Raw genomic sequence first — 24,501 nt, 5'->3', positions numbered from 1 at the left:
GGGGGGTGGCTCCCAGCACGTGGCATGGGGGGGGCACTGGGAGCACTGGAGGCTCTGGTGCTACTGGGGTCACTGCGAGTGCTGCAAGGGGACTGGGAGCACTGAAGAGGCACTGGGGTATTGGGGTACCAGGCATACTGGGAGCACGGGGAGCACGGGGGGAGGACTGGGGATATTGGGAGCACTGGGGTCGGGGGGGTACAGGGGTTTTGGGAGCACTGGGGGTACTGGGAGCACTGGAGGGGTACTGGGGACATTGGGGCAGTGCTGGGAGAACTGGTGCATTGTGGGTACTGGGGATACTGAGGGCACGGGGAGCACTGGGGTAACACTGGAGCACTGGGAGCGGTGGAGGGTTACTGGGACACCGGGACCACCGGCCAGGCCCCGCCCCCGCCGGCCCGCCCCGCGCATGCGCAGCTCCTTCCCGACTCGAAGATGGCGCCCACGCATGCGCAGCCCAACACCGGCAGGGGGCGGGCGGGGGTGGGGCCTCTGCGTGGTCCGATCGCTGCTATTGGACACTGGGTGCCGGGAGCTGCGGCGCTGGCCAATGGCGAGGCGGGAACCCTCCACGGGCGACGGTCACGTGGGTGGCGCGGGAGCGGGGCCTGAGGCCTTGCACCGCCCGCCCCCGCCGGCAGCGGCCCGGGAGCGGCGGCGGCGGCGCGATGGCGGCGGAGCGGGAGCTCGCCATGGTCACCTGCACGGCCCCCGTCAACATCGCCGTCATCAAGTACTGTGAGTGCCCCGCGGCCGGGACGCGACCCCCGGGGGCAGCGGGGCCCGGGCGGGGCGGAGACCCCCGGGTGCGGGGCGGGCGGGCGGCGGGGCCGGGCTGGGCACTGCCTGCGGGGGGGAGCGGGAGAAGATGCCGTGACAGGCCGTGCCGTGCCGTGCTGAGCCATGCCTTGACGTGTTGAGCAATGCCTTGCCGTGCCATGCCCAGCGGTGCTGTGCCGTGCCGTGCCAAGCTGTGCCGAGCCATGCCATGCTGTGCTGTGCCATGCTGTGCCATGCCGTGCTATGCCGTAGTGTGCCAAGCCAACCCATGACAAGCTGTGCCATGCTGTGCTGTGCCACTCTGTGCCATGCCATGCCAAGTGATATCGTGCCATTGCCAAGCAGTGCTGTGCCATACCACGCTGTGCCATGTTATGCTGTGCCATGCCCAGCAGCGCCATGCCAAACTGTGCCAAGCCAAGCCGTGACAAATTGTGCTGAGCCATGCCATGTGGTGCCATGCCATGCCAAGCCGTGCCGTCTCTTGCAGGGGGCAAGCGGGACAATGACCTGATCCTGCCCATCAACTCCTCCCTGAGCGTGACGCTGCACCAGGACCAGGTTGGTACGGGGTCGGGGTCAGGGTCAGGCCCCTCAGTGCACGGTGGGCGCTGAGCCCCCCGCACTCTCCCCGGCAGCTGAAGACCACCACCACGGCCGCCGCCAGCCGGGACTTCACGGAGGACCGGCTGTGGCTGAACGGGGAGGAGGCCGACGCGGGGCAGCCCCGGCTGCAGACCTGCCTGCGGGAGGGTGAGTGTCCCCCGCCCCGGGCACAGAGCCGGGCGAGGTGTCCCCGACACCGACCCCTCCGCCCGGCTCCCGTCCCCTCGCAGTGCGGCGCCTGGCCCGCAAGCGCCGGGGCGGCAGCGCCGAGGACACGGCCCCGCTCAGCCTCTCCTACAAGATCCACGTCGCCACCGAGAACAACTTCCCCACGGCCGCCGGCCTGGCCTCCTCCGCCGCCGGCTACGCCTGCCTGGGTGGGTGAGCGGGGACGCGGCGGGGGGCGGGTGGCGTCCCCCCCCTCGCTGACCCCGCGCCGTCCCCGCAGTGTCGGCGCTGGCGCGGCTGTACGGCGCGGAGGGCGAGCTGTCGGAGGTGGCGCGGCGCGGGTCGGGCAGCGCGTGCCGCAGCATGCTGGGGGGCTTCGTGCAGTGGCAGCGGGGCGAGCGGCCCGACGGCAGGGACAGCATCGCCCAGCAAGTGGCCCCCGAGACGCACTGGCCGGAGCTCAGGGTCCTCGTCCTCGTGGTGAGGGGCTGGGGGAAGGGGCACGGCTGTACCCAGCGCCCCCCCTGGGATGGGGGGGATTTGGGGGGCACCCCAACCCTTGGGGCTCAGGGGATCCCCCTGGGTGGGTCTGGGGGCTCAGGGGGGGGTGACATCCCACCGCCTGTGCCCCCCCCCCCAGGTCAGTGGGGAGAAGAAGCCAGTGGGCAGCACGGTGGGGATGCAGAGCAGCGTGGACACCAGCCCCTTGCTGAAGGTATGGGGCGACGGGCCCGATCCTGCGCGGGGCAGCTGCAGGGTCTGGGGTCCCGTTTCCTGTGGAGGGGGACACGGAGGGAGGACGAGGGGGGCAGCTGCAGGGTCTGGGGTCCCGTTTCCCTTGGAGGGAGGGCAGGGGGGGCTGTGCTCGCGGTGCCACCCCCGTGGAGCCCAAAGGATGGCGGCGCCGTGGGCGTCCCCGAAGCGGGGTGACGGTGACCCTCCCGCCGCCGCAGCACCGGGCCGAGGTGGTGGTGCCGGAGCGCGTGGCCCTGATGGTGCGGCACATCCGCGAGCGGGACTTCGAGGGCTTCGGGCAGCTCACCATGCGGGACAGCAACCAGTTCCACGCCACCTGCCTCGACACCTTCCCCCCCATCTTCTACCTCACCGACGTCTCGCGGCGCATCATCACCCTGGCGCACCGCTTCAACGCCCACCACGGGCGCACCAAGGTACCGCCACGGCCCCGCGGGGCTCCCGGTTTGCTGCGGGGCCGCAGGCCCTCACCGTGTCCCCCGGTCCCTCACCGTGTCCCCGTGTCCCCCCTCCATCCCGCCGCAGGTAGCCTACACCTTCGACGCCGGCCCCAACGCCGTCGTCTTCACGCTGGCCGACACCGTGGCCGAGTTCGTGGAGGTGGTGAGACGCAGCTTCCCCCCCGCCACCAACGGGGACCAGTAAGGGCGATGCCGTCTGTTACTGGGGGGCAGCGGGGTGGTGGGGGGCTGCAGGTGGGGGTGAGCACCGGGCTGTGCCGTAGGTTCGTGCGGGGGCTGCCTGTCGGCTCGGCCTCGCTGCCGGAGGAGCTGGTGGTGGCCGTGGTGACGGAGCCGGTGCCGGGGGCTGTCCGGTACATCCTGCACACCAAGGTAGGGGCTGGGGGGGGCTATGGGGGGGCGTGGGGTAGGGGGACCCCTCTGCCCGGCCTCTGCGGCGAGCCTCTGGCCCTGTCCCCATCCCCGGAGGGGTGTGTGGGACCCCATCCCTGTCCCCATTCCCGGAGGGGTGTGCAGGACCCCATCCCTGTCCCCATCCCCGGAGGGGTGTGCAGGACCCCATCCCTGTCCCCATCCCCGGAGCAGTGTGTGGGACCCCAACCCTGTCCCCAGGGGTGTGCAGGACCCCATCCCTGTCCCCATCCCCAGAGGGGTGCTCGGGACCCCAACCCTGTCCCCAGGGGTGCTCAGGACCCCAACCCTGTCCCCAGAGGGGTGCACGGGCCCCCATCCCTGTCCCCATCCCCAGAGGGGCGCTCAGGACCCCAACCCTGTCCCCAGAGGGGTACACGGGCCCCCATCCCTGTCCCCATCCCCAGAGGGGTGTGAGAGCCCCCATCCCTGTCCCCAGAGCGGTTCATGGGCCCCCATCCCTGTCCCCATCCCTGTCCCCGTCCCCATGGGTGTGCAGGACCCCACCCCTCGCCATGTTCCCACTGACATGACCCAAGGGGTGGCCTTTTGGGGTCCGTGGGGCCCAGAGCTGCCCCACAGCCTCGAGGAGGGGGGTCCCTGCAGGGAGTGGGGCTGTCCCTAACCCATGTCCTGCCCCACAGCCTGGCCCTGGCCCCCAGCTCGTGGATGACCCCAGCCAGCACCTCCTGGGAGCGGACGGGCTGCCCCGCCGCTGCGCCTGAGCCCCGGGGACACCGGCACGGGCGGCCGTGACGTGACGTGGGGGAGCTCCACCGGTGCCACCCCGGGGGGTGCTGAGTCTGGCCTGGTGCAAAGCTGTCCCCAGCGCCGGGGCGGGATGTGACCCCCGGGACTGGTTTTTACTCGTGTGTGAGGAAATAGAGGTGTTGTGGGTGCAGCGCTGGTGTGGGGTGTGCGGGGGGTGCTGGGGGGGGGGGGGCGGGAAACGGGGGGCCGGTTCCTCCTAACGGCTCTGCCTGGCCCTGCTGGGACTGATCCTGTCCCCTGTCACCCCAGATGTCCCTGCTGGGACTGGTCCTGTGCCCTGCACAGCCCTTGTCACCCCACATGGCCCCTGTCCCCCCATGTCCTTGGTGGGGCTGATCCTGTCCCCCCACACCATCCCTGTCACCCCACATGGCCCCTGTCCCCCCTCCAGTGCCCATTGTGGGGCTGATCCTCTCCCCTGTTCCCCCACTTGTCCCTGCTGGGACTGATCTTGTCCCCCCCCATGGCCCCTGTCCCCCCTTGCGGGGCTGATCCTGTCCCCCTGCACAGCCCACATGGCCCTTGTCCCCACCATGTCCCTTGCCCCCACCATGTCCCTTGCAGGATTGATCCTGTCCCTCAGATGTCCCTGCTGGGGCTGCTCCTGTCCCCCTGCAACACCCCTATCACCCCCCCATGGCCCCTGTCCCCCTGGACCAGACTGATCCTGTCCCCCACACCATCCCCGTCACCCCCACATGTCCCCTGTCCCCCCATGTCCCTGTCGGGGCTGATCCTGTCCCCACATGGCCCCTGTGTCCCCTTGGGGTGGGGGGGGGCTGGAGGGGGTCCCCGTGGGGGCGTGGCCAACGACAAAAGGGGCGTGTCCAGGGGCGAAGGGGGCGGGGCCGGTCACACGGTAGCGCCGCGTCCGCCTTCCGGGTCGGGCGGAGCCGAACCCAACGGAACCGGTACGAGCGGAGCCGAACCGGACCGAGCCGAGCCATGGGGCAGATCGAGTGGGCCATGTGGGCTAACGAGCAGGCGCTGGCGGCCGGGCTCAGTGAGTGCGGGGGGCTGCGGGGGGCTGCGGGGTGCGGGGGCCGGGCGGGTGATGGGGACGCGGGTGCTGCAGAGGGTCCGGGGCTCGCCGTGGGTGTCCCCGCACCGGCCCGGTGCAGCCGCGTCCCCCCGGGCACGGCCGGCGGCTGGAGGAAGTGAGAGCCCGGCGGGGAGGGGGGGGGCAGCCGGTGGGCCCGGCTCCGGGGGGGGACCGAGTCCCGGGGCGGGCCCGGCCCCGCCGACCGGGGGGCACCGGAGGCGGCCGGGACGTCCCGGCCCCGCTGGGGATGCGCTGAGCCAGAGCCGCCTCTTCCTCCTCGTCCCCCTTCTTCCTCCTCGTCCCCCTTCTTCCTCCTCGTCCCCCCTTCTTCCTCCTCGTCCCCCCTCTCTTCCTCCTCTTCTCCCTTCTTCCTCCTCGTCCCCCCTTCTTCCTCCTCGTCCCCCCTTCTCCCCCCTTCTCCCTCCTCTCCCTCCTCTCCCTCCTCTCCCTCCTCTCCCTCCTCTCCCTCCTCTCCCTCCTCTCCCTCCTCTCCCTCCTCTCCCTCCTCTCCCGTCCCCCTCGCCCCACCTCAATCCCCCTCTTCCCCCTCTCTCCCTTCGTCTCCCCCTCCCCACGCAGGACAGCAGGGGGGGGCAAAGCTGGTGGGTGGAGGCTGCAGCCCCCCGAGCCCCCCAACCCAGAGCCCCCTGTTCCCTTCCCTGGATCCAGGGGGTCCCGCACATGGCATCTCCCTGGCACCCCGTGTGTTGGGGTCCCCGGGGCTGTATCCCGGGTTGGGGGTTTGTATCCCAGTTTGGGGGGCTGTGTCCTGGCCTGGGGGGCCGTGTCCCCAGGCAGGGCCCCCCCCCAGCCCCGCTCTGTCCCCGCAGTCATGCTGACGGGGGGGATCGTGGCCGTGGCGGGGCAGTTCAAGGGCTGGTACTTCGCGGCGTACGCCATGTATCCTTCGAGAGGGTTCCTGGGGGGCAACCCAGCCCCACTTTGGGGGGAGAGGCATGGATGGGGTGGGGGGAGACCTTCTCCTCCTTCCCAGTCTGGGTCTAAATCCCTCTTTCCCCAAACAGCCCTTTTTGTGGGGTGAGGGTTGTGCCTAGGGACTAATCCTGCCCCCGAGCACCCCTTTTCCTTGACCCCCCCCCCAGCGCAGCAGGCGTCCTGGTCTGCCTGCTCGAGTACCCCCGGAGCAAGCGGAAAAAGGGCTCCACCATGGAGAGGTGGTAAGTGGTGTCCCCCCCCCTCACCCCTGGGATTGGGGGTCCTGGTACCCCCCCACCCCAGACACAAGGACATGGCACCGGGGTCAGGAGCAGGGCTGGATCCCATGGGTGGGTTCCCATGGAGGGACAGCGTGGGGATGGGGGTCCCTTGGGGCTGGGTGCCCCCTCGGGAGGGGGGACTGGCTCTTCTGACCCCCCCAGTGTCGCTCTGCAGCGGCCAGAAGTACGTGACGGCGGTGGTGAAGGTGTTTGGGCCCCTCACGAGGAATTACTACATCCGAGCCGTGCTGCACGCCGCGTAAGTGGGGTTGTGGGGTCAGGGTTGGGGTTGCGGGGTCAGGGTTGGGGTTGTGGGGTCAGGGTTGGGGTGCAGCCCCCCCCTGAACCCCCAATCTCCCGTGCAGCCTGGCCGTCCCCGCCGGTTTCCTCCTCTCCACCATCCTGGGCACCGTCTGCCTGGGCATCGCCAGTGGCATCTACCTGCTGGTGAGCGCAGGGTGGGTTTGGGGAGGGGGTTTGGGGGGCTGGGGGCCTGCCTGGAGAAGGGGACCCCCCCCCATGACTCCCCCCATGGCTTTGCAGGCAGCGGTGCGCGGGGAGGAGTGGAGACCCATCGAGCAGAAGCCCCGGGAGCGGCCGCACGTGGGGGACACCATCAAGCAGCCCCCCAGCAACCCCCCGCCCCGGCCCCCCGCCGACGCCCGCAAGAAGCAGCCGGCGGAGGTGGGGGGGCAGGTGAACCCCATCCCCGTGGAGGCTGAGTAAGGGGGGGGCCCTCCTGCCGCTGCCGCTCGCAATCCTGCTTCCCAACTGCCCCCCTGGCCCCTCGGGGGGGAAACTGGGGTGCCTGGCTCCTGGGGGTCCCCAAGTCCCTGGGGGTGCTCAGCTCCTCAGGAGGGTCCCCAAATCCTCAGGGGTGCTCAGCTTCCCTTGGGGTCTCCATCTCCCAGGGTCTCCCCAGTTCCCTGGGGGGTCCCCAAATCCTCAGGGGTGCTCAGCTTCCCTTGGGGTCTCCATCTCCCAGGGTCTCCATCTCCCAGGGTCTCCCCAGCTCCTGGGGATCCCCAAATCCCTGGGGATGCTCAGCTTCTCTTAGGGTCTCCATCTCCCAGGGGGTCCCCAGCTCCTGTGACATCCCCAGCTTCCCAGGGGGTCCCCAGCTCTCCGAGCAGCCCCCAGTTCCCTGGAGGGTCCCCAAATCCCTGGGGGTCCCCAGGTCTCTGGGGAATCCCCAGCTCCCAGAGGGGTCCCCAGGCCCCGCAGCCCCACGGGGGACAGGGGAGGGGACCAGGCAGCTCCGCTCCTGCCACTGCCTCTCGCTGTGTTTTGTCACTTCTGCAGTTGCTGTTGCAATAAAAGGTGGGAAAGGCGCCGGCTCCCCCCACGTCCCGCTGCCCTGGGGGGGCTGGGGCTGGGTTTGGGGGGGGTTTGAGGACAAATAACCCAATTACGGGCAAACCCCGTGGTGGGGGCGTGCAGAGTGTGGCTACTGCAGGGCTGTGTCCCTCCTGCCGTTGGGGGGGGACAGGGAGACATCCTCAGGGGACATGTGGTGCGGTGGGGGTGGCCGCTGTGCTGTGCCCCCCCTCTGGAGCCAGGGGTGGGGTGAAGGTGGGGGGATGTGTCCCAGAGGAGCCCCCAAAGCCTGGGGTGACCCCCGCGGCAGGGAAAGGGGGGGCATTTCCCTCCCCACTCCCACTCGTGGGTGCTGGGGGGTGTCTGGGTGCCCGGGTGTGGGACCACGCGCAGCTTGGTGGTGACAAATCCTTGACCCCCCCCCACCTTGGGCATCAGCAGCTGCTGGGAGCCCCCACGTGAACCCCAGCCCTGGGGGGGGGTGCAGCCACCCCAGGGCACCCATGGGTGCTGGCAGGGCAGGTGGCAGTGGGGATGTGGGACGTGGGTGCCAAGGGTGGGAAGGGTGTGGGTGGTGTGGGGCTGGGGGTGTGGGGCACCCCCCTGCCCTGCCACCCTCTGCATCGCCTCCCAGCTCCTCCTGCCCTGCCATACTGGGTGCACTGGTGCTTTGCCCACCGTGCTGGGGCTGAGAGATGCCCCACAGCCGAGCATCCCCCCAGAGGACCCTCATCCCCATCTGTGCCCCTTTGCCCACCACCAGCACCGAGCTGGGACCAGAGTGAGGACCACGCTGGGAGGGGGGGTCAGTCTTTATTCGCAGGCTCCACACTGCTGGCGTTAAATAGCATTAAATATGCCCCCCCCCCACATATCGAGGGGGCAATAAATACCTTTGGGGGGGAATAAATAATCCAGCGAGCCCCCGGGCAGCGCTCACAGGGTCCAGCCACGGGGCTTGGGGCACCACGGGGCGATGCTGGACCCGGAGTCGCAACCTTGGCGGGGGGGGTCAGCAATAAATATGGGTTAAAATGTCATAAATAACTCATAAATACCGAGGTGGGGGGGCACGGGGGTGGGTGCTCTAAAACAAGCACGGGTCAGGGTGGATGCGGTGACACGGTCACGTTATGGGGCTCCATGGGGTGGGGGGGTCAGGAGCCGGTGCGGGGCAGGACGCAGGTGCAGCCCACGGGCACCCTGACGTAGTCCACCTCGAAGGTGACGAGGCCGTGGGCGGCGGGGCGCGGGCAGGGCTTGCGCCGCAGGACCATCATGGTCTGGTGGATGGCCACCGAGTTGAGCGACGTCGTCTCGCGGCCCGTCTTGACGTCCACGCAGCCGCTGCAGAGGCACTCGGCGAAGGCCAGCTTGCGCGGGTAGCGGTTCTCGTCCTCATCGATGCTGCGGGGTGGGGGGGGACATGGTCAGCGAGACCCTTCCCCTGCACCCCCCACCCCAAACCACCCCGTGCTGGGATCGACCCCTCCAGGTGGGCAACAAAGATGCCATGGGTGAAGGATGCTCGGGGAAACTGAGGCACGGTGCAGCAGATAGCATGGGGCCCTGGGTGGGTAAACTGAGGCACGGTGCAGCAGGGAGTGTGGGGCCAAGGGGATGCTGGGTGGGGAAACTGAGGCAGGGTGTAGCAGGCAGCGTGGGGTGGGGGGGTTCTGGGTGGGGAAACTGAGGCATGGTGCAGCAGGCAGTGCAGGGTGGGGGGGTCCTGGGTGGGGAAACTGAGGCACGGTGCAGCAGGCAGGGTGGGGTGGGGGGTCCTGGGTGGGGAAACTGAGGCACGGTGCAGCAGGCGGTGTGGGGTTCTGGGCGGGGAAACTGAGGCACAGTGCAGCAGGCAGCGTGGGGTGGGGGGGTCTTGGGTGGGGGGAAACTGAGGCACAGTGCAGTGTGGGGCTGAGGGGTGCTGGGTGGGGGAAACTGAGGCAGGGTGCAGCGTGAGGCTGGGGGTCCTGGGTGGGGAAACTGAGGCACGGTGCAGCGTGAGGCTGGGGGTCCTGGGTGGGGAAACTGAGGCACGGTGCAGCGTGAGGCCGGGGGTCCTGGGTGGGGAAACTGAGGCACGGTGCAGCATGAGGCCGGGGGTCCTGGGTGGGGAAACTGAGGCACGGTGCAGTGTGAGGCCGAGGGTCCTGGGTGGGGAAACTGAGGCACGGTGCAGCGTGAGGCTGGGGGTCCTGGGTGGGGAAACTGAGGCACGGTGCAGCATGAGGCCGGGGGTCCTGGGTGGGGAAACTGAGGCACGGTGCAGTGTGAGGCCGAGGGTCCTGGGTGGGGAAACTGAGGCACGGTGCAGCGTGAGGCTGGGGGTCCTGGGTGGGGAAACTGAGGCACGGTGCAGCAGGCAGCATGGGGTGGGGGGTCCTGGGTGGGGAAACTGAGGCAGGGTGCAGCGGGCACTCACCGGTAGCGCCACGGGGAGATGGAGCGCTCGTTGGGCTCGCTGCGGAGGCCGGCGCGGAGCTGGAGCGCGGGGCAGGCGCGGGGCCGGTGGCGGCGGTGGCGGCGGTGGCCGGTGGGCTCGGAGCGCTCCAGCTGTGGCACCAGCTGCACGGGCAAGTGGTGGTCCCAGCGCAGGGTGCGGGCCAGGAGGGGCGCGGGGGCCTCGCCGTCCCGCAGCTCGCCCGCGCTGTAGCAGTGGACGTGGGGCTGGGGCGGGGGGCGGCGAAGGCTGCGGCACAGCACCAGGGCGCCCAGCAGCACCAGGGCACCCAGCCAGCCCTGCGGGGGGACCGGGTCAGGGCGGGGGGGGCCTGCATGGCACCCTGCGTGGCACCCTGCGTGGCACCCCACACCCTGCCCTGGCACCCTGCATGGCACCCCCTGGCACCCTGCCCGGCACCCCACCACTGTCCTGCCACCCCACACCCTGCCCTGGCACCCTGCATGGCACCCCCTGGCACCCTGCCCTGGCACCCCACCACTGTCCTGCCACCCCACACCCTGCCCTGGCACCCTACCCTGGCATCCCACACCCTGCCCTGGCACCCTGCATGGCACCCTGCTCTGGCACCCCACACCCTGCCCTGGCACCCTGCATGGCACCCCACCACTGTCCTGCCACCCCACACCCTGCCCTGGCACCCTGCCCTGGCATCCCACACCCTGCATGGCACCCTGCATGGCACCCTGCATGGCACCCCCTGGCACCCTGCCCTGGCATCCCACACCCTGCATGGCACCCTGCATGGCACCCCCTGGCACCCTGCCCTGGCACCCACCCTGCCCTCCTGGGGCACAGCCCAGAGCTGGGACCCACAGCCCCCTCCCCACAGGGTCCCTTAGGGTGAGCTCGCAGCCCCCCACCCCAGGGGCTGTGCCATGCAGAGTGCCAGCACGTGTGTGCCTGTGGGCTCACCCCGACAGCGTGAGCACACACGTGTGTGCACTGACACACACTCACACAGAGTGTGCACTCACACACACACACACACACACACACAGAGTGTGCACTGACATACACACACAGAGTGTGCACTGACACACACACGTGTGTGCGCTGACATACACACACATGTGTATCCACACCCCCAACCCTGCAGATGTAGCATGTGTAAGCATGCACACAGCTCCAGCACATGTGTATACACACACAGAGAATACCTGTATGTGTACACACCCCCCTATAGCTGTACACACAGAATACCTGTATAGATATACAGAGAATAGCTGTACATATGCACACACACGCCTCTACACACACAGACTATGTGTACATACACACACATCTATATACACATGCACACAGAGAATATCTGTACATATATATACACAGATAATACCTGTACATATACACACACATATCTCTATATACACACACACGAGATAATACCTGTACACACACAGAGAATATCTGTACATACACCCCCCCATATACACATACACACAGAGAGTATCTGTACATACACACACATATATCTCTACACACACAGAGACTAGCTATATATATATATATATATATATATATATATATATATATACCCCCCCATATACACAAAGAGAATACACACACACATATCTATATCCATATATATATATATATACACACACAGAGACTATCTGGACATATATACACATATATATATATACACACATACACACACAAAGAATATGCACACACCACATATATCTATATACACACAGAGACTATCTGTACATCACACACATAGAGAATACCTGTACACACACACAAGAATATCTGTACATACACCCCGCATATACACATACACACAGAGAATACTTGTACATGTACACATACACACACACACAAGGAGAATATCTGTACTATACACACACCCCCCTCTCTATATACACATACACACAGAGAATACACACCCCCCATATGCACATGCACACAGAGAATATTTGTACATATACACACACAAATATCTGTACACATACACAGAGACTAGAGAGATATATATATATATATATACACACACACATATATACACCCCCCATATACACAGAGAGAATACACACACATATATCTCTATATATATATACACACACACACATACACACACACACAGACTATCTGGCCATATATACACACATATATCTATATACACATACACACACAAAGAATATACACACACACATATTTATATACACACACACAGAGACTATCTGTACATCACACACACACAGAGAATACCTGTACACACACACACACGAATATCTGTACATACACCCCCCCCACCCTCCCATATACACATAGACACACAGAGAATACTTGTACATGTGCACACACACACACACACAAGGAGAATATCTGTACATATACCCCTTCCCCCACACACACAGAGAATACTTGTACATACACACCCCCCCCCATACACACAGAGAATGCACACACATATATACACATGCACACAGAGAATATCTGTACATATACACACACATATCTCTCTATACACACACAGACTCTCTCTCTCTCTCTCTCTCTCTCTCTCTCTCCCCACACCCCCATATACACAGAGAGAATACACACACATATCTATATATATACACACACACACACACTGTCTGTACACACACACACACACACACACACACGGAGAATATCTGTACATATACCCCCTCCCCATACACATACACACACAGAATACTTGTACATATGCACACACACGAATATCTGTACATATATACACACACATCTATATATACACACACAGACTATCTGTATGTCACACACACAGAGAATACCTGTACATACATGCACGTGCACACACACACACACACAAGGAGAATGTCTGTACATACATATATATATACACACACACACCTCTATATACACATAGACACACAGAGAATAGCTCTGTGTGTATATACATATATATACACACACACACAAGGAGAATATCTGTACATACACACCCTCCCCTCCATACACATACACACACTTGTACATATACACACATATATATATCCACACACACACAGAAAATTTGTACATATATATATATACACACACACAAGGAGAATATCTGTGTACACACACACACACACACACACATATATACACACACATATATCTATATACACACAGAGAGACTATCAATCATCTGTACATCACATACAGTGAATACCTGTACATATATATATATATATATATATATATATATATATATGCATGCCTGGGGCTGCCCAGGGAGGTGGTGGAGTCACCATCTCTGGAGGGGTTTAAGAAAAGACTGGCCATGGCACTTAGTGCCCTGGTCTAGTTGCCATGGTGGTGTCAGGGCAATGGTTGGACTCGATGATCCCAGAGGGCTCTTCCAACCTGGTTGATTCTGGGATTCTGTGATTCTGTGAATCCATATATCCATTCTGTGATATATACACACACACACACACACACACACACACACACATATATCTCTCTCTCTCTCCACACACACACACACAGAATCTGTACATATATATATATATATATATACACACATATATACACACACAGAGAATACACACACATATATTTCTATATACACACAGCGAGACTATCAATCATCTGTACATCACACACAGAGAATACCTGTACATATACACACACACAGAGAATACCTATATATATCTATATACACACACACAAACACAAAAGGAGAATATCTGTACATATATACACACACAGAATACTTGTACATACACACAGACATATATCTATACACACACATGTATATATCTATATACACCCCCTCCACACCACCCCCCACACAGTGCCAGCACACACGTAGCACAAACACAGTATCAGCACATTTGCCTGCACATGTGAAGGATGGCAGCGCATGTGCATGACACACACACTCTCTTGCTCTCTAGTATCAGGGTGCATGACGTGCATATGCACAAGAATGTATATTCCCCATTCTACCATGCCATGGACATACACACAGATGTACACACACGTAGCAGCACACATGCGTATGTGCACATGGATATATGCCAACACACATACACCTAAACTACCTGGCCATATGCACATAGACACACACACACACATATATATGTGTGCCTAGAGCCATGCACACCCACTCCTGGCCAGTCCTTACATGTATAGAGCGCTATACTCCCCACATACCAGCACACACACATCCACGTGCACCGCCAGCCTGCCACATACTGGCACACGCATCACCAGCACATGTGCACCTACACACAGCACATGCTGCCACCCCACCAGCTGGGGGGGGCCCTTATGCACACACACGTGCATTACCCACCCTCCCCACCACGCACGTGGCATGCAACCCTCTCCATGCACATATGTACATATATAAATATATATAAATATATATACACACACACATATATTCTGCCCCATTGCAGCTCCCACCCTGCAGCCCCAGCGTTACCATCAGGTGGGTGTCGCGAGCGTGGGCACACGGTGAAGTTGAGGGGGGGACACCCCTTTCCCACCTGGTGCCCCGGGGATGCGGGCGGCCGAGTGGCAGCACCGCCGCCGCCGCCTCCTTTATATAGGGCTGGGGCAGGTGATGTACACACACACCTGGAAACTCCAGCTCCGGCTGCCTTCCTCCTCCCCGCGGGTTACTTCCTTCTCAACCCCGAGTGTTTCAGCCCGGAAATTAGCTCCTGATAACATTCCACCCCCCAAAACAAAAAAAAAAGAAAAATGGGGATGGACATGGACATGTAGGGAAGGTGGCCACCAGTTTGGCTGCCCCGGTGATGGGCATGGTGGGACCGCGTGGTCCAAGTGGCCGGAGGGCCGGGTGACGGTGGATGGGCACCCAGGGTATCCTATGGATGTCACCCCAGCCCTCCCACGACCCACGGCCCCGTTGCATAACCCCACGTTGATATCACCGTCACGTTCCTGGGGCTACTGGGAGGAGAAATCCCAAATTGGGCAACCCTGGAAAGGGCTGTGGTTATCCCCGCTGATGCTCCGGCACCCAGGGATGTCCCCGAGGGCGTGGAGGATCAAAGTCAGGATGATGGTGCTGAGTGGAGTGGGGAGGAGACGGTGGGTGCTGGACCACGGGCTCAGCACCTTTGGTGTGCAGGGTCAGGGCTCCGTAGCAGCCCAGTGGTCCCAGTATAACGGGAAGCACAGTACTGGGGCGGGGGGAGCATGTGGGAGAGCAGCTTTGCAGAGGTGCAGCACCAGGCACGGTCCCGCTTCGGTCTTTTACCAGAGGGACAGGATTTGCACCCGTTTTGGTGGTGACTTCATGGGGTGCCACCCAGCCCAAGCAGGGACGAGGCACGCAGAGCCTCTCACAGCACCCACGAGGGGAGCAGGGACCCCACACATCATCCCCCCAAGGTCTGGATGAGCCCCGAGGCACTGGTTGTGCTGGGTGACACCAGCAAGGGATGGGCTGCAGCACCCTCTGCTCCCCTCCCTGGCAGGGGATAACACCAGTGGGATACTGGGATTTAATACCAGCAAGGTGGGGGCTGCAGATGGGGTGGTTCCACAGCGCTGGGGGGCTCAGGTACCCCCAGGGAGGCGACACAGCAGCTCCTGTGCCAGGGGCAGGGGCAGCAGGAGAGCAGGACCCATAAACTACACAGCCCAGAGATGGAGGGGACAGACCCCCTCCGAGGCAAAGGAGAGGGAGGAGGGGGGCAGGCAGAGAAAGGAAGAACTGGTTATCAAAATACTTTATTTCAGGGAGATCCCTTCAAAAAAAAAAAAAAAAAAAAGAAAAGAAACAAAAAAAAAGGAAGAAGGACCCTCCTCGTTTGACAGACAACCCCACAACACCTTCAGGGCTCCTTTTACATCAACTAAAACAATCTGATGCTTCAAATAAAAGACAGGTCATTTTCCCAATGAGACTCGAGTCAAGAATATATATATATTTTTGTTCCTGGGGCGGGAGGGCAGGGGGAGAAGGTGATGTCGCCAGTAGTTCACAGCAGTTTTCGGCTCTCTCGGTACACAGTATATGGAACTGCATCGCTGAAGACACTCAACACACAGCAGGGCTAACTAGGAGAATACAACTCAAGGCTAGCGAAGAGGAGAGGGCAGAGAGGAGGAGAGGAACAGCGAGAGCAGCCGACAGGGCTGGAGTCCTCTGTGCAGAACGGGCACGACCCGAGGCGGCGCGGGTGTCTCAGCTGACAAAAATTCAATTTTTTTTTTTTATTTTGTGTGTGTGTGTGTTTGGTTTTTTTTTTGTTGTTTTTTTTTTTAAAAAGAACCGCAGCCAAAATAAGACAGAACTGCAAAATCCCAAGGTGGCCGCTTTTACACTATTTATAAAAACAGGAAGAGTCACTCCGGGGCAGAGCCGTGCTCCGCGCCCGGCCCCACTATACTTTCCCGGGGATTTTGGCCCGCTTGCGAGCGATGGCATCTTCCACCGCCTTGAGCTGCTTCAGGAGCTCCTCCCGTCGCGACAGGGTGCTGGATTTGCCCCCCTTGGCCCCTGTGGGGCCCGGCTCGGATGCTTTGCCCGGTACGCTCGTGACTTTGCTGGAGCTCTTGGATTGAGGTGAGAGCTGGCGTTTCCTGGAGGGGAGAGAGAGGAGAGGGGGGTGAGAGGCACGTGGTGACAGGAACGGACCCAGTGGCATCTGCTCCGGTGGGAAGCATCGATCTGAGCACCAGCAGCTCCTTGGGGGACACAAGCAAAGAGGGGAGAGCAGCAGGGGCAGGGCCGGAGCGTCCCCAGGGTCTCCAATCCCGAGAGCCCCGGCCCCTGCGGGTGGGGAGCCTGGCCAGCCCTGCACGGGGAGGATGGAGCCACTGGTCCCCAGCGTGGGCAGCAGTGGCTTTTCCTGTGCTGGAGGCCAATGCTTCCCCTTAGGGTGGGATGAGGATGATGATGGGACCGGGAAGCAGAGCAGCATCACGAGCCTGCTGGGGTTCTGCAGTGCTGCCAGCTCGGTGAGGCACCACCGGCACGGTCTGAGCCACGCTCTGAGGCTCAGCGGGCACCTTCTAGTGACTTGGGCCATCTGGGGAAGCCTGTGCCACCGCTGCTGCCAGATGGTGGTAGGAGTCACCGTCCCCTCTGGTAACACCACCTGCACTAAGGAGAAGTGGTGCTGCAAGCATGACCCAAACAGCCCCAAGGAGCTCAAACCATGACACAGAGCTACCGTTGGGCTGCCCTAGAGAAACCCAACGTGTCCTTCACCACCTCCTGCCATGGAACCCACCATGTGACACCACCAAACCAACGAGCAGCAGGCAGAAGGTCAAGACCCAAGGATGCGGTCAGCACCACCACGCTGGAAAGGCTGAGGTTCCTCCTCACCGCTAGAAAACAGGACCTCAGGGCCTCAAGGACAGGGCTGGGGCAGCCAGGGACAGGTTTGGGGTTGGGAAGACTCCGACACACAGCAATGGAGGCTCGCTCGTGCCCCAGGCCAGGGAGAGGGGATGACGTGAGTCTTGCTGGCCGAGGACTGCAGGGGTGCAGGACAGGGCTGTCCCTGTGTGCTCAGAGATCCTCGGAGAGATGAGACCAGAGAAATGCAAAGCAGTGCTGGCTGCGGGCAGGGAGGACTGGGGGAGCTTTAGGTGTGCCGCGGAAGGAGCTCCACGAGCCTCCAGCTAAAGGGCTCCGAGCGGAGCGGAGCGCAGCCCAAGGCCCCTGGAGCCACACATCCAGTTCTGCAATGGGATATTCCCAGCACGGCAGCGGGTGCAGACTGCCAAGAAATGGCACGTGAGCTGGTCACTTGTCACCAGAGGGGACGGAAGAGCGCAAAGCCAGGGCTAGTCACCGTTCAGGCTCACGCAGGGGCCACGTTTAACATCTCACAACAGCAAAGTGAGGGGCTGAGGGTACGCCAGGCTACGAAGGAAGGGAATTGGGCACCCGAGCCAGGTGCAGCAGGGTGAAGAGGTTGTACTTTCTTTCTCATCAGCACTACGCAGCGCTAACGAGAGGCAGAGGCACCGGCATGACTGAGCTTGCACCTAACTCAGCTCCTCTTGCTGGGACTGACCTCATGAAAACCCCCAGGCTCCTGCTGGTTTCTGACCTGGAAGGGCTTAGCTGGTGGCTTCTGCGTGCACCCCTGGGCAGCTTCACGTCCTTCCTCTCACTGTGCCTCCGTGGCAACTGGAAACTATGGCCAGAGAGCCCCAGAGCTGCCCCGAACCACTGATGTGTGAGCCCCAGCCTGGCCCACAAGAGACCCACGAGAACAAGTGGGCACTGACCTGTCTGTCTGCGCAGGAGAAGGTTTTGGGTTCTGGCCCCTCTGTCGCTCTTGCTTGGGTGAAGAGAGTCTCCCAGTCACCTTCCTGTCACGAGAGCCTATCGGGAGAATAAAAGGTGAGATGTTCTTGCTCGTCGCCAAGGTGCGGGTCGCTACCCTCCCTACTGCACCATCTCAGCAGTGCAAGGACGCTCTCTTCAGACCACCCAGATCACGCCATCACAAGGTCAAGTCCAGTGGCAGCCAGCAAAGGAAGATCACCCCATCTTCAGGGGATGCTGTCGGAGCCAGCTGGGGCCAATCCACAGGCAGCATCACGCCTGGGTTGGTTCAGCACGGACTGGACCGTCGTGCCCTGCCTGAATGGGGACCTGCAGGGGGTGGGAAGCCCACCAGGATCCTGCAGCAGCATTATCCAGCTTTGCTGCAGCAGGTTTCCCAACCACCGCTACCCAGCGCAGAGAGAGGCAACTATGGCTGCAGAGCTGATCACAGCAAGGTGACGGGGCAGGGGAGGAAGACTCAGGGCACAAACAGTGACCAGCTTTGTGCTGGGACACTGGAGCACAGGAGGGTGCTCCTCGCTCAGTCCCAATTCAGCCAAGGGTACGCTCGCCACTGGGAGGTGAGGCTGAGTTGCCTTCAGGGCTTGTGTCCTATTTGCTACTGCTTAAAAATGCTTTATAACATACAACAAATAAAGTATATAATTACATCTATGTATCTATAAAATCAGCACAGTTTGCTCGGCCCGTTCATTTGTCTGCAGCTCAGCAGTAGTGGTGAACTAGATCCCAGTGAACTTCACCCTCACCCAGTCCCTTCCACGCTGCCTTTGCAGGAGTCAAATGCAACCAAGGCTATTAGCACAGAAATTTTTTCTGGCTGGCACCCAGAGTCAACAAGATACACCTACAGCCGAGACAACAGGGAAAACAACATCACGTGTCAACGCTGGCTTCTACGTCAAAACCAGGCACCTCTGGCTGACGACTCCCCCCTGCTTTGTTTTTCAGCGGCGAGAGCAGAGGCTGGAGCGTGGCATTCAGGTCCCTCTCCTGGCTAGCTCTGTTTTCTGAGGTGCTCAGGCTGCTGCTGAGGAGATTCAGCCACAGGACACTTGGAAAGCTCGTGTCTTTCTAAATATATGATTTAGATCAGATTGTGTCACACACAAGTGGGGAAATAGGCTCATTTCGCAGGACGGGTGATGTAGGCAATATTGCACCCACCCCGCAGCCTCGGCAGCCCGCGTGCCCTTTCTAAGCACTGCCACAAGCCTTTCTGTCAGAAGGATTAATAGGATCATAAAATGGTTTGGGTTGGAAGGGACCTTAAAGCCCATCTAGTTCCAACCCCCTGCCACGGGCAGGGACACCTTCCACCAGACCAGGTTGCTCCCAGCCCCATCCAGCCTGGCCTTAAACACTGCCAGGGAGGGGGCAGCCACAGCTTCTCTGGGCAACCTGTGCCAGGGTCTCACCACCCTCACAGCAAAGAATTTCTTCCTCATATCTCATCTCAATCTCCCCTCTTTCAGTTTAAAACCGTTCCCCCTCATCCTGTCACTACTTGTCCTTAAGAACCACTGCGATGCACTGAAATACAAGGCAGAGAAGACGCCAGGATACAGTAAAGGAAAACCCTCTGACTTCCACAGCCACATCCAACGGCGTTACTAGAGAATCACAGAATCACCGAGGTTGGCAGAGCCCTCTGGGATCATCGAGTCCAACCGTTGCCCTGACACCACCATGGCAACTAGACCAGGGCACTAAGTGCCATGGCCAGGCTTTTCTTAAACCCCTCCAGAGATGGTGACTCCACCACCTCCCTGGGCAGCCCCTTCCAATGTCGAATAACCCTTTCTGAGAAGAAATTCTTCCTAATGTCCAACCTGAAGAGAGAGACCAGGAGGCCGCTGTGGGACGGACGCGTGCCTACAGCGGAGTTGAGCACGTCCCTGCCGCGGAGATGTGCATGCCCTGTCTTCAAAGCGAGGGCTCCACAGACATAGTGGAGCCAAGGTACTCACAAGGTGCACCACAAGACAGCTAGGCAAGGCCGGGTTTGGCCTGCCCAGGGCTGACCTCACCTCGCTTACTTCACACACCGCAGCGTCTCACCTCCACCGTGTTTTTGCAGCAGGACGGTTAATACGCCCGTGTTATCTGGTGGCAACTGCACACTCGGAGGTTTTGGAGGGACACATGCCTGCAATTAACCTCTCCAGCGAATGGACTCTTGCAGCAGAGACTTTTGTCGCTGGAGCACCAGAGCAGGAACCCAGCCAGGCCAGGAGTCCCTGGGATGGCTGATGTCTCACCTCTGTCAGGTGACGTGTTGGCCCGTTTGGCTGGCGGAGAGCTCGGCCTGTCTTTGTCTGCCGGCTCGTATCTCTTCCTGCTTCCTTTGTCAGCTGCCTAAAATGGAATTAAAACAGACAACGGAGCTGAGCAGCCACTTCCCCCTGGGGAGGGAAGCAGGCAGAGAGATTTCCTGTGACGGGTGCCCGCGATGCGCTGGCTCACTCATGCCAGCGTGGCTCCTGTGCATGCCAGTCCCAACCATCACTGGCATCGTGTGGTTCCCCTACCACCATAAGCAACCAGCAGCATCCCCTGGCACTGGGGCTAACGCTGCGCTGTGTTCCACGGGCTGTTTTCATAATTGCCAGAAACAGGAAAACAGCAGCGTTTTGTAGCAGCTTTTTTTTCGGCAGCACCAAGGATAGCAAATGTCAAGGAGGCATGTGGAGCCGTGCCCTCTTCCAGGATCCGGCCGTGCCAGCGGGTAGTTATGTGTAATTGCACACTCCTCCCCACCGAGCATGCTTCACAGACTCGATAAAGGCGCCTCACGTCACAGCACGGGGAAGTAAGAGAAAACTGTGGCCTCAGACTGCAACGGGGAATTTGGACTGTCAGAAAAAAACAGTAACGCTTCAAAAACAGGAACCGACCCACGTGACTGGGGCCAACACCCTGCTCCGGCACAAAACCCCACGAGGCCGAGCTCTCCCCCGTGATGTGGATTGCAATGGCACCAAACTGGGGCAGCGGGCTCGGTTGTAAAGGGGAAGGAGCCAGGCTCGCTGCAGCAAGCGCGGCTGCTGGCAGGCACCTCGGAGAGGCGATGGCCACTTTTACCTCCTGACTCAATTAATGACTCGTCAGCAGTTCGCTCCCGAGCGGGCGGTGGGAGGAGAGCTGGCTCGGAAGCGTGCAGGGAGCATGGCAAGGCCCCAGCGCGCGTGGGGCCGAGCCGCGCACGCCTTCGCCCTGGCGCACCGGCTGCAGCCTTCGAGAAAGCGGGGAAGAGCCCTTGAAGCTGCAGCAGGAATGTGCCCCAGGGGAGCCGCCAACACAGTCCCAAACTCAAGCCACCACAGGGTGTGTGCTGCCAGACTGGTTCCTGTCTGCCGCCCTTCAATCCCAGCTGCAGACCTACCCGGCTGAGCTCATCCCGACAGCACGGAGCCTGGAGCTCCACCTCCGCCAGCCCCGAGCCCCAGTATCCATCCCATCTCCTCCCAGACCCCCAGTGCAGAGGGAATGGCACCCACCCCACCTCTCACCTTATTCAAGAGCGTCAGTTTGATCTCTTTGTGAGCGCTGAAGCCCCCCTGCTGAGCCTGAGGGGCCGAGGGCTGCTGGCTCTGGAGATGCTGCTGCGATTTGCTCCCCGGGGTGGGCTTGGCTGACTTCAGGAGCTGAGCGGGCACATCCCGTTTCCGCTTCTCCTCTTTAGCGCTATCTTCTTTTTTTGACTTTCCTGTTGAAACCAGAGCACACATCTAGATCCTTTGGAGGGCAGGGCAAGAGGATGCTGCTCCAGGGACTGAAAAAGCCCACACCAGTTAGCCCAGCACGCGGCCCCAAGGTTAAAAGATTCAGGAAACCAGAATTTCCGCAGCGAGGACGCTGAACATAAAAGACAAAGAACAAAAGGCTCTTGCTGCCAACTCTGCTACATGATACTGCAGTTGTCCAAATGATTTAGCATCACCGTGCAAGGGTGAAAGAGAAAAAGGTAAGAGAGGGGGGCATCAGGCAGAACTCCCAGGCAGGAAAAGGCACCTCTACAGCCAGAGACACAGGGATGGAAGGATGTGAATGTATGTTTGCTCCACAGCCTTCCTTCTGCGTGGTCTCACCCTCCTCAGGTGAAGCCTCTGGGCTCCTCCACTCTACACCAGTCACAAGTGTTTGCCTCTGCTCGACAATTTTCCTGAAGCCCACAGTATCACCAAGCAAGCTGTACGCACATCTCTGCTCCCCTCTTCTTTTCCCCATGACCCCCTGGAGAAGAAAATACCAAACCAGGTACCTCTACCTTTCTTCTGCTGCGCTGGGGTCGGGGATCGGGAGCTGGCTGAGGACACGGGACTGGCCAGGTCCGCGTACATGTCTTCGGAGTCGGCGCTGCGTACGGAGCTGCTGCTAGAGGAGGCACTAGAGACAGAAGAAACGCTGCTCACGCTCAGGGACCTGGAAAGAGCCAACAGCCCGTTACAGTCACGAATGCAACAAGAAGCAGGCAGCGAGGAGACAGACACCTTTGTTTTAATTCCCCCGCGTGGCTGGGATGTCAGAAAGCCACTAAGGCAGGCAATAACCAGGAAGAGAGAAAGGCTGTCTCTCCTGGGGTGCAGATAATATGAAAAATCCCACATTAGATACAAGTCTGGGAAGTACTATTTATTTATAAACACAATTAAGGTAACATGTAAACAAGTCACTGTTTCCCCACGTAAACAAAAAGCGAAAGCAGAGAGTGCGCTATCACGGACAGGTCAGTGTTTTGGCTCAGGTCAAGGGTTCCCTGGCAATGGTTTTGTTGTTAGGCACACATTTATCCATGGAGGCTTTAAAAGCCCTGGAGTCCTACAGCCCACAGCTCCTGCCCAGCTCCCCAGGGCGCAGGAGAGCCCAGGTGCCTGTTTTGGGGATGCACATACTGTCACGACTGCTGTAATGACAGGGAAGATGCCTACAAGATGGTTATCTTCTAATAGTGCCTACGAGATGCCTATCTCCTAATGGATTCACAACATTAAAAATGTCAGACAATCATTATAGTCATTTAAGGGAGGCTTTCTACTTAGAAATGTATCAGACACACAGAGTTATGCACCAGACTTCCCTTCAGGGGCACGCCACCACCGCAGCTGCGCTACACCGAAGCGGCTCCAGAAACCCCGGCTTGCCGGGAGCCGGCTGGCACCGCAGCCACGGCCACGTGGGACCAGGCACACGCTAACTGCATGAATATTCAGGGAGCCTCTCCAGCAGGTTCTGCAGGCCACACCGACTCCTGTGCACCAGCAAGGTCCAAGCTGGCTTGCTGGGAGCCGGCTCGTGTATGACTGAACGGGCTGCGGCAGCTGCGGCGCAGACGAGCCCTGGAACGAGCTGCCAAGTTGTACCCACTGGTATCCTGACAGAGATGAGCTTTGAAAGGTCTCAGACTGTTGCAACGGTGACCACATGAGCCAGAAAGTCTTTCTCCAGGAAAGCTCCTGGCTACAAGGTTGTGACAGCAAATCTGGTTTGGGCACAGACTATATTTCCTGTGCTTCACAGAATCATAGAATGGTTTGGGTTGGTTCAGGGGAGGGTCAGGTTGGACATGAGGAAGAATTTCTTCTCAGCAAGGGTCATTAGCCATTGGAAGGGGCTGCCCAGGGAGGTGGTGGAGTCCCCATCTCTGGAGGGGTTTAAGAAAAGCCTGGCCATGGCACTTAGTGCCCTGGTCTAGTTGCCATGGTGGTGTCAGGGCAACGGTTGGACTCGATGATCCCAGAGGGCTCTTCCAACCTTGTTGATTCTGTGATTCTGTGGGCTGGACCTTAAAGATCACCCAGTTCCAACACACCTGTAAAAGCAGCAAGCATGGCCCTGGTGCCACACAAGCAACACCTGCATGAAGTCCTCCCCATCTTCTCCTCTCAAGCCCTGTACGGCAGGGCAGCGCAGAGCCAGCGTGCCCGAGTGCTCTCTGAACCTCTTGCATCACCCCTGCCTGATCTGATGAATGTGACAAGCATGTAGTAAACAAGTTTGTATTTCCACAAAATAATGCGGATGTCGAGCCTTGGAGTTTCAGAGAGTTCAGATATGTGAATTACTTCTGGTCAGAGCCAAGTCCTACTTAATCCACTAGTTTTACACTACAGGTCTACTTTTAAATCTGTACCACGGGGAAGCTTCAAGGCTGCCTGTGAGGTTTCAGGGATTCCTGTGTGCGAACAGATGCAAAAAAACCCACATGAAAGACTTGAAAGGGGTTTATT

General features: G+C 60.3%; 4 protein-coding genes across 10 annotated transcripts in view; 2 read left to right on the top strand and 2 right to left on the bottom strand.

Annotated features, from left to right (window-relative positions):
• The first annotated feature begins 605 nt into the window (after positions 1-605).
• MVD (mevalonate diphosphate decarboxylase) lies at positions 606-4,086 on the top strand. Its single transcript, XM_068411477.1, has 10 exons — positions 606-741; positions 1,274-1,344; positions 1,422-1,536; positions 1,620-1,766; positions 1,838-2,037; positions 2,198-2,272; positions 2,511-2,729; positions 2,839-2,954; positions 3,038-3,146; positions 3,830-4,086. Exons 1-10 carry the CDS (start codon positions 672-674, stop codon positions 3,908-3,910), a joined length of 1,203 nt encoding a protein of 400 aa, XP_068267578.1. The 5' UTR covers positions 606-671; the 3' UTR covers positions 3,911-4,086.
• A 662-nt stretch (positions 4,087-4,748) lies between these two features.
• CYBA (cytochrome b-245 alpha chain) lies at positions 4,749-7,546 on the top strand. Its single transcript, XM_068411478.1, has 6 exons — positions 4,749-4,959; positions 5,829-5,898; positions 6,102-6,176; positions 6,391-6,474; positions 6,581-6,662; positions 6,759-7,546. Exons 1-6 carry the CDS (start codon positions 4,902-4,904, stop codon positions 6,939-6,941), a joined length of 552 nt encoding a protein of 183 aa, XP_068267579.1. The 5' UTR covers positions 4,749-4,901; the 3' UTR covers positions 6,942-7,546.
• Positions 7,547-8,689: 1,143 nt separating this feature from the next.
• On the bottom strand, positions 8,690-14,187 carry IL17C (interleukin 17C). Its single transcript, XM_068411610.1, has 3 exons — positions 14,134-14,187; positions 9,958-10,274; positions 8,690-8,939 (listed from the first exon to the last, which is right to left on the bottom strand). Exons 1-3 carry the CDS (start codon positions 14,185-14,187, stop codon positions 8,690-8,692), a joined length of 621 nt encoding a protein of 206 aa, XP_068267711.1.
• Positions 14,188-15,684: 1,497 nt separating this feature from the next.
• ZC3H18 (zinc finger CCCH-type containing 18) overlaps positions 15,685-24,501 on the bottom strand; it is a 52,942-nt gene continuing 44,125 nt past the window's right edge. For 3 of the 7 annotated variants that reach the window (XM_068411469.1, XM_068411473.1, XM_068411475.1), the window contains 5 exons: positions 22,536-22,696; positions 21,784-21,980; positions 20,533-20,629; positions 18,208-18,304; positions 15,686-16,542 (listed from right to left, as the gene is read on the bottom strand). In XM_068411469.1, the coding sequence (XP_068267570.1) occupies positions 16,344-16,542; positions 18,208-18,304; positions 20,533-20,629; positions 21,784-21,980; positions 22,536-22,696 (751 nt within the window). In that variant the 3' untranslated portion in view covers positions 15,686-16,343. Of the gene's footprint in view, positions 16,543-18,207; positions 18,305-20,532; positions 20,630-21,783; positions 21,981-22,535; positions 22,697-24,501 lie in introns of all 7 variants that reach the window. The other 4 variants (XM_068411470.1, XM_068411472.1, XM_068411474.1 and 1 more) reach the window with 3 other exon arrangements.

The sequence above is a fragment of the Nyctibius grandis genome, chromosome 12 (assembly GCF_013368605.1).
Source record: "Nyctibius grandis isolate bNycGra1 chromosome 12, bNycGra1.pri, whole genome shotgun sequence".
NCBI classification, from domain to species: Eukaryota; Metazoa; Chordata; class Aves; order Nyctibiiformes; family Nyctibiidae; genus Nyctibius; species Nyctibius grandis.
Note: the sequence above shows the minus strand (reverse complement) of the source record. Positions and strands in the feature narration are given on the sequence as shown.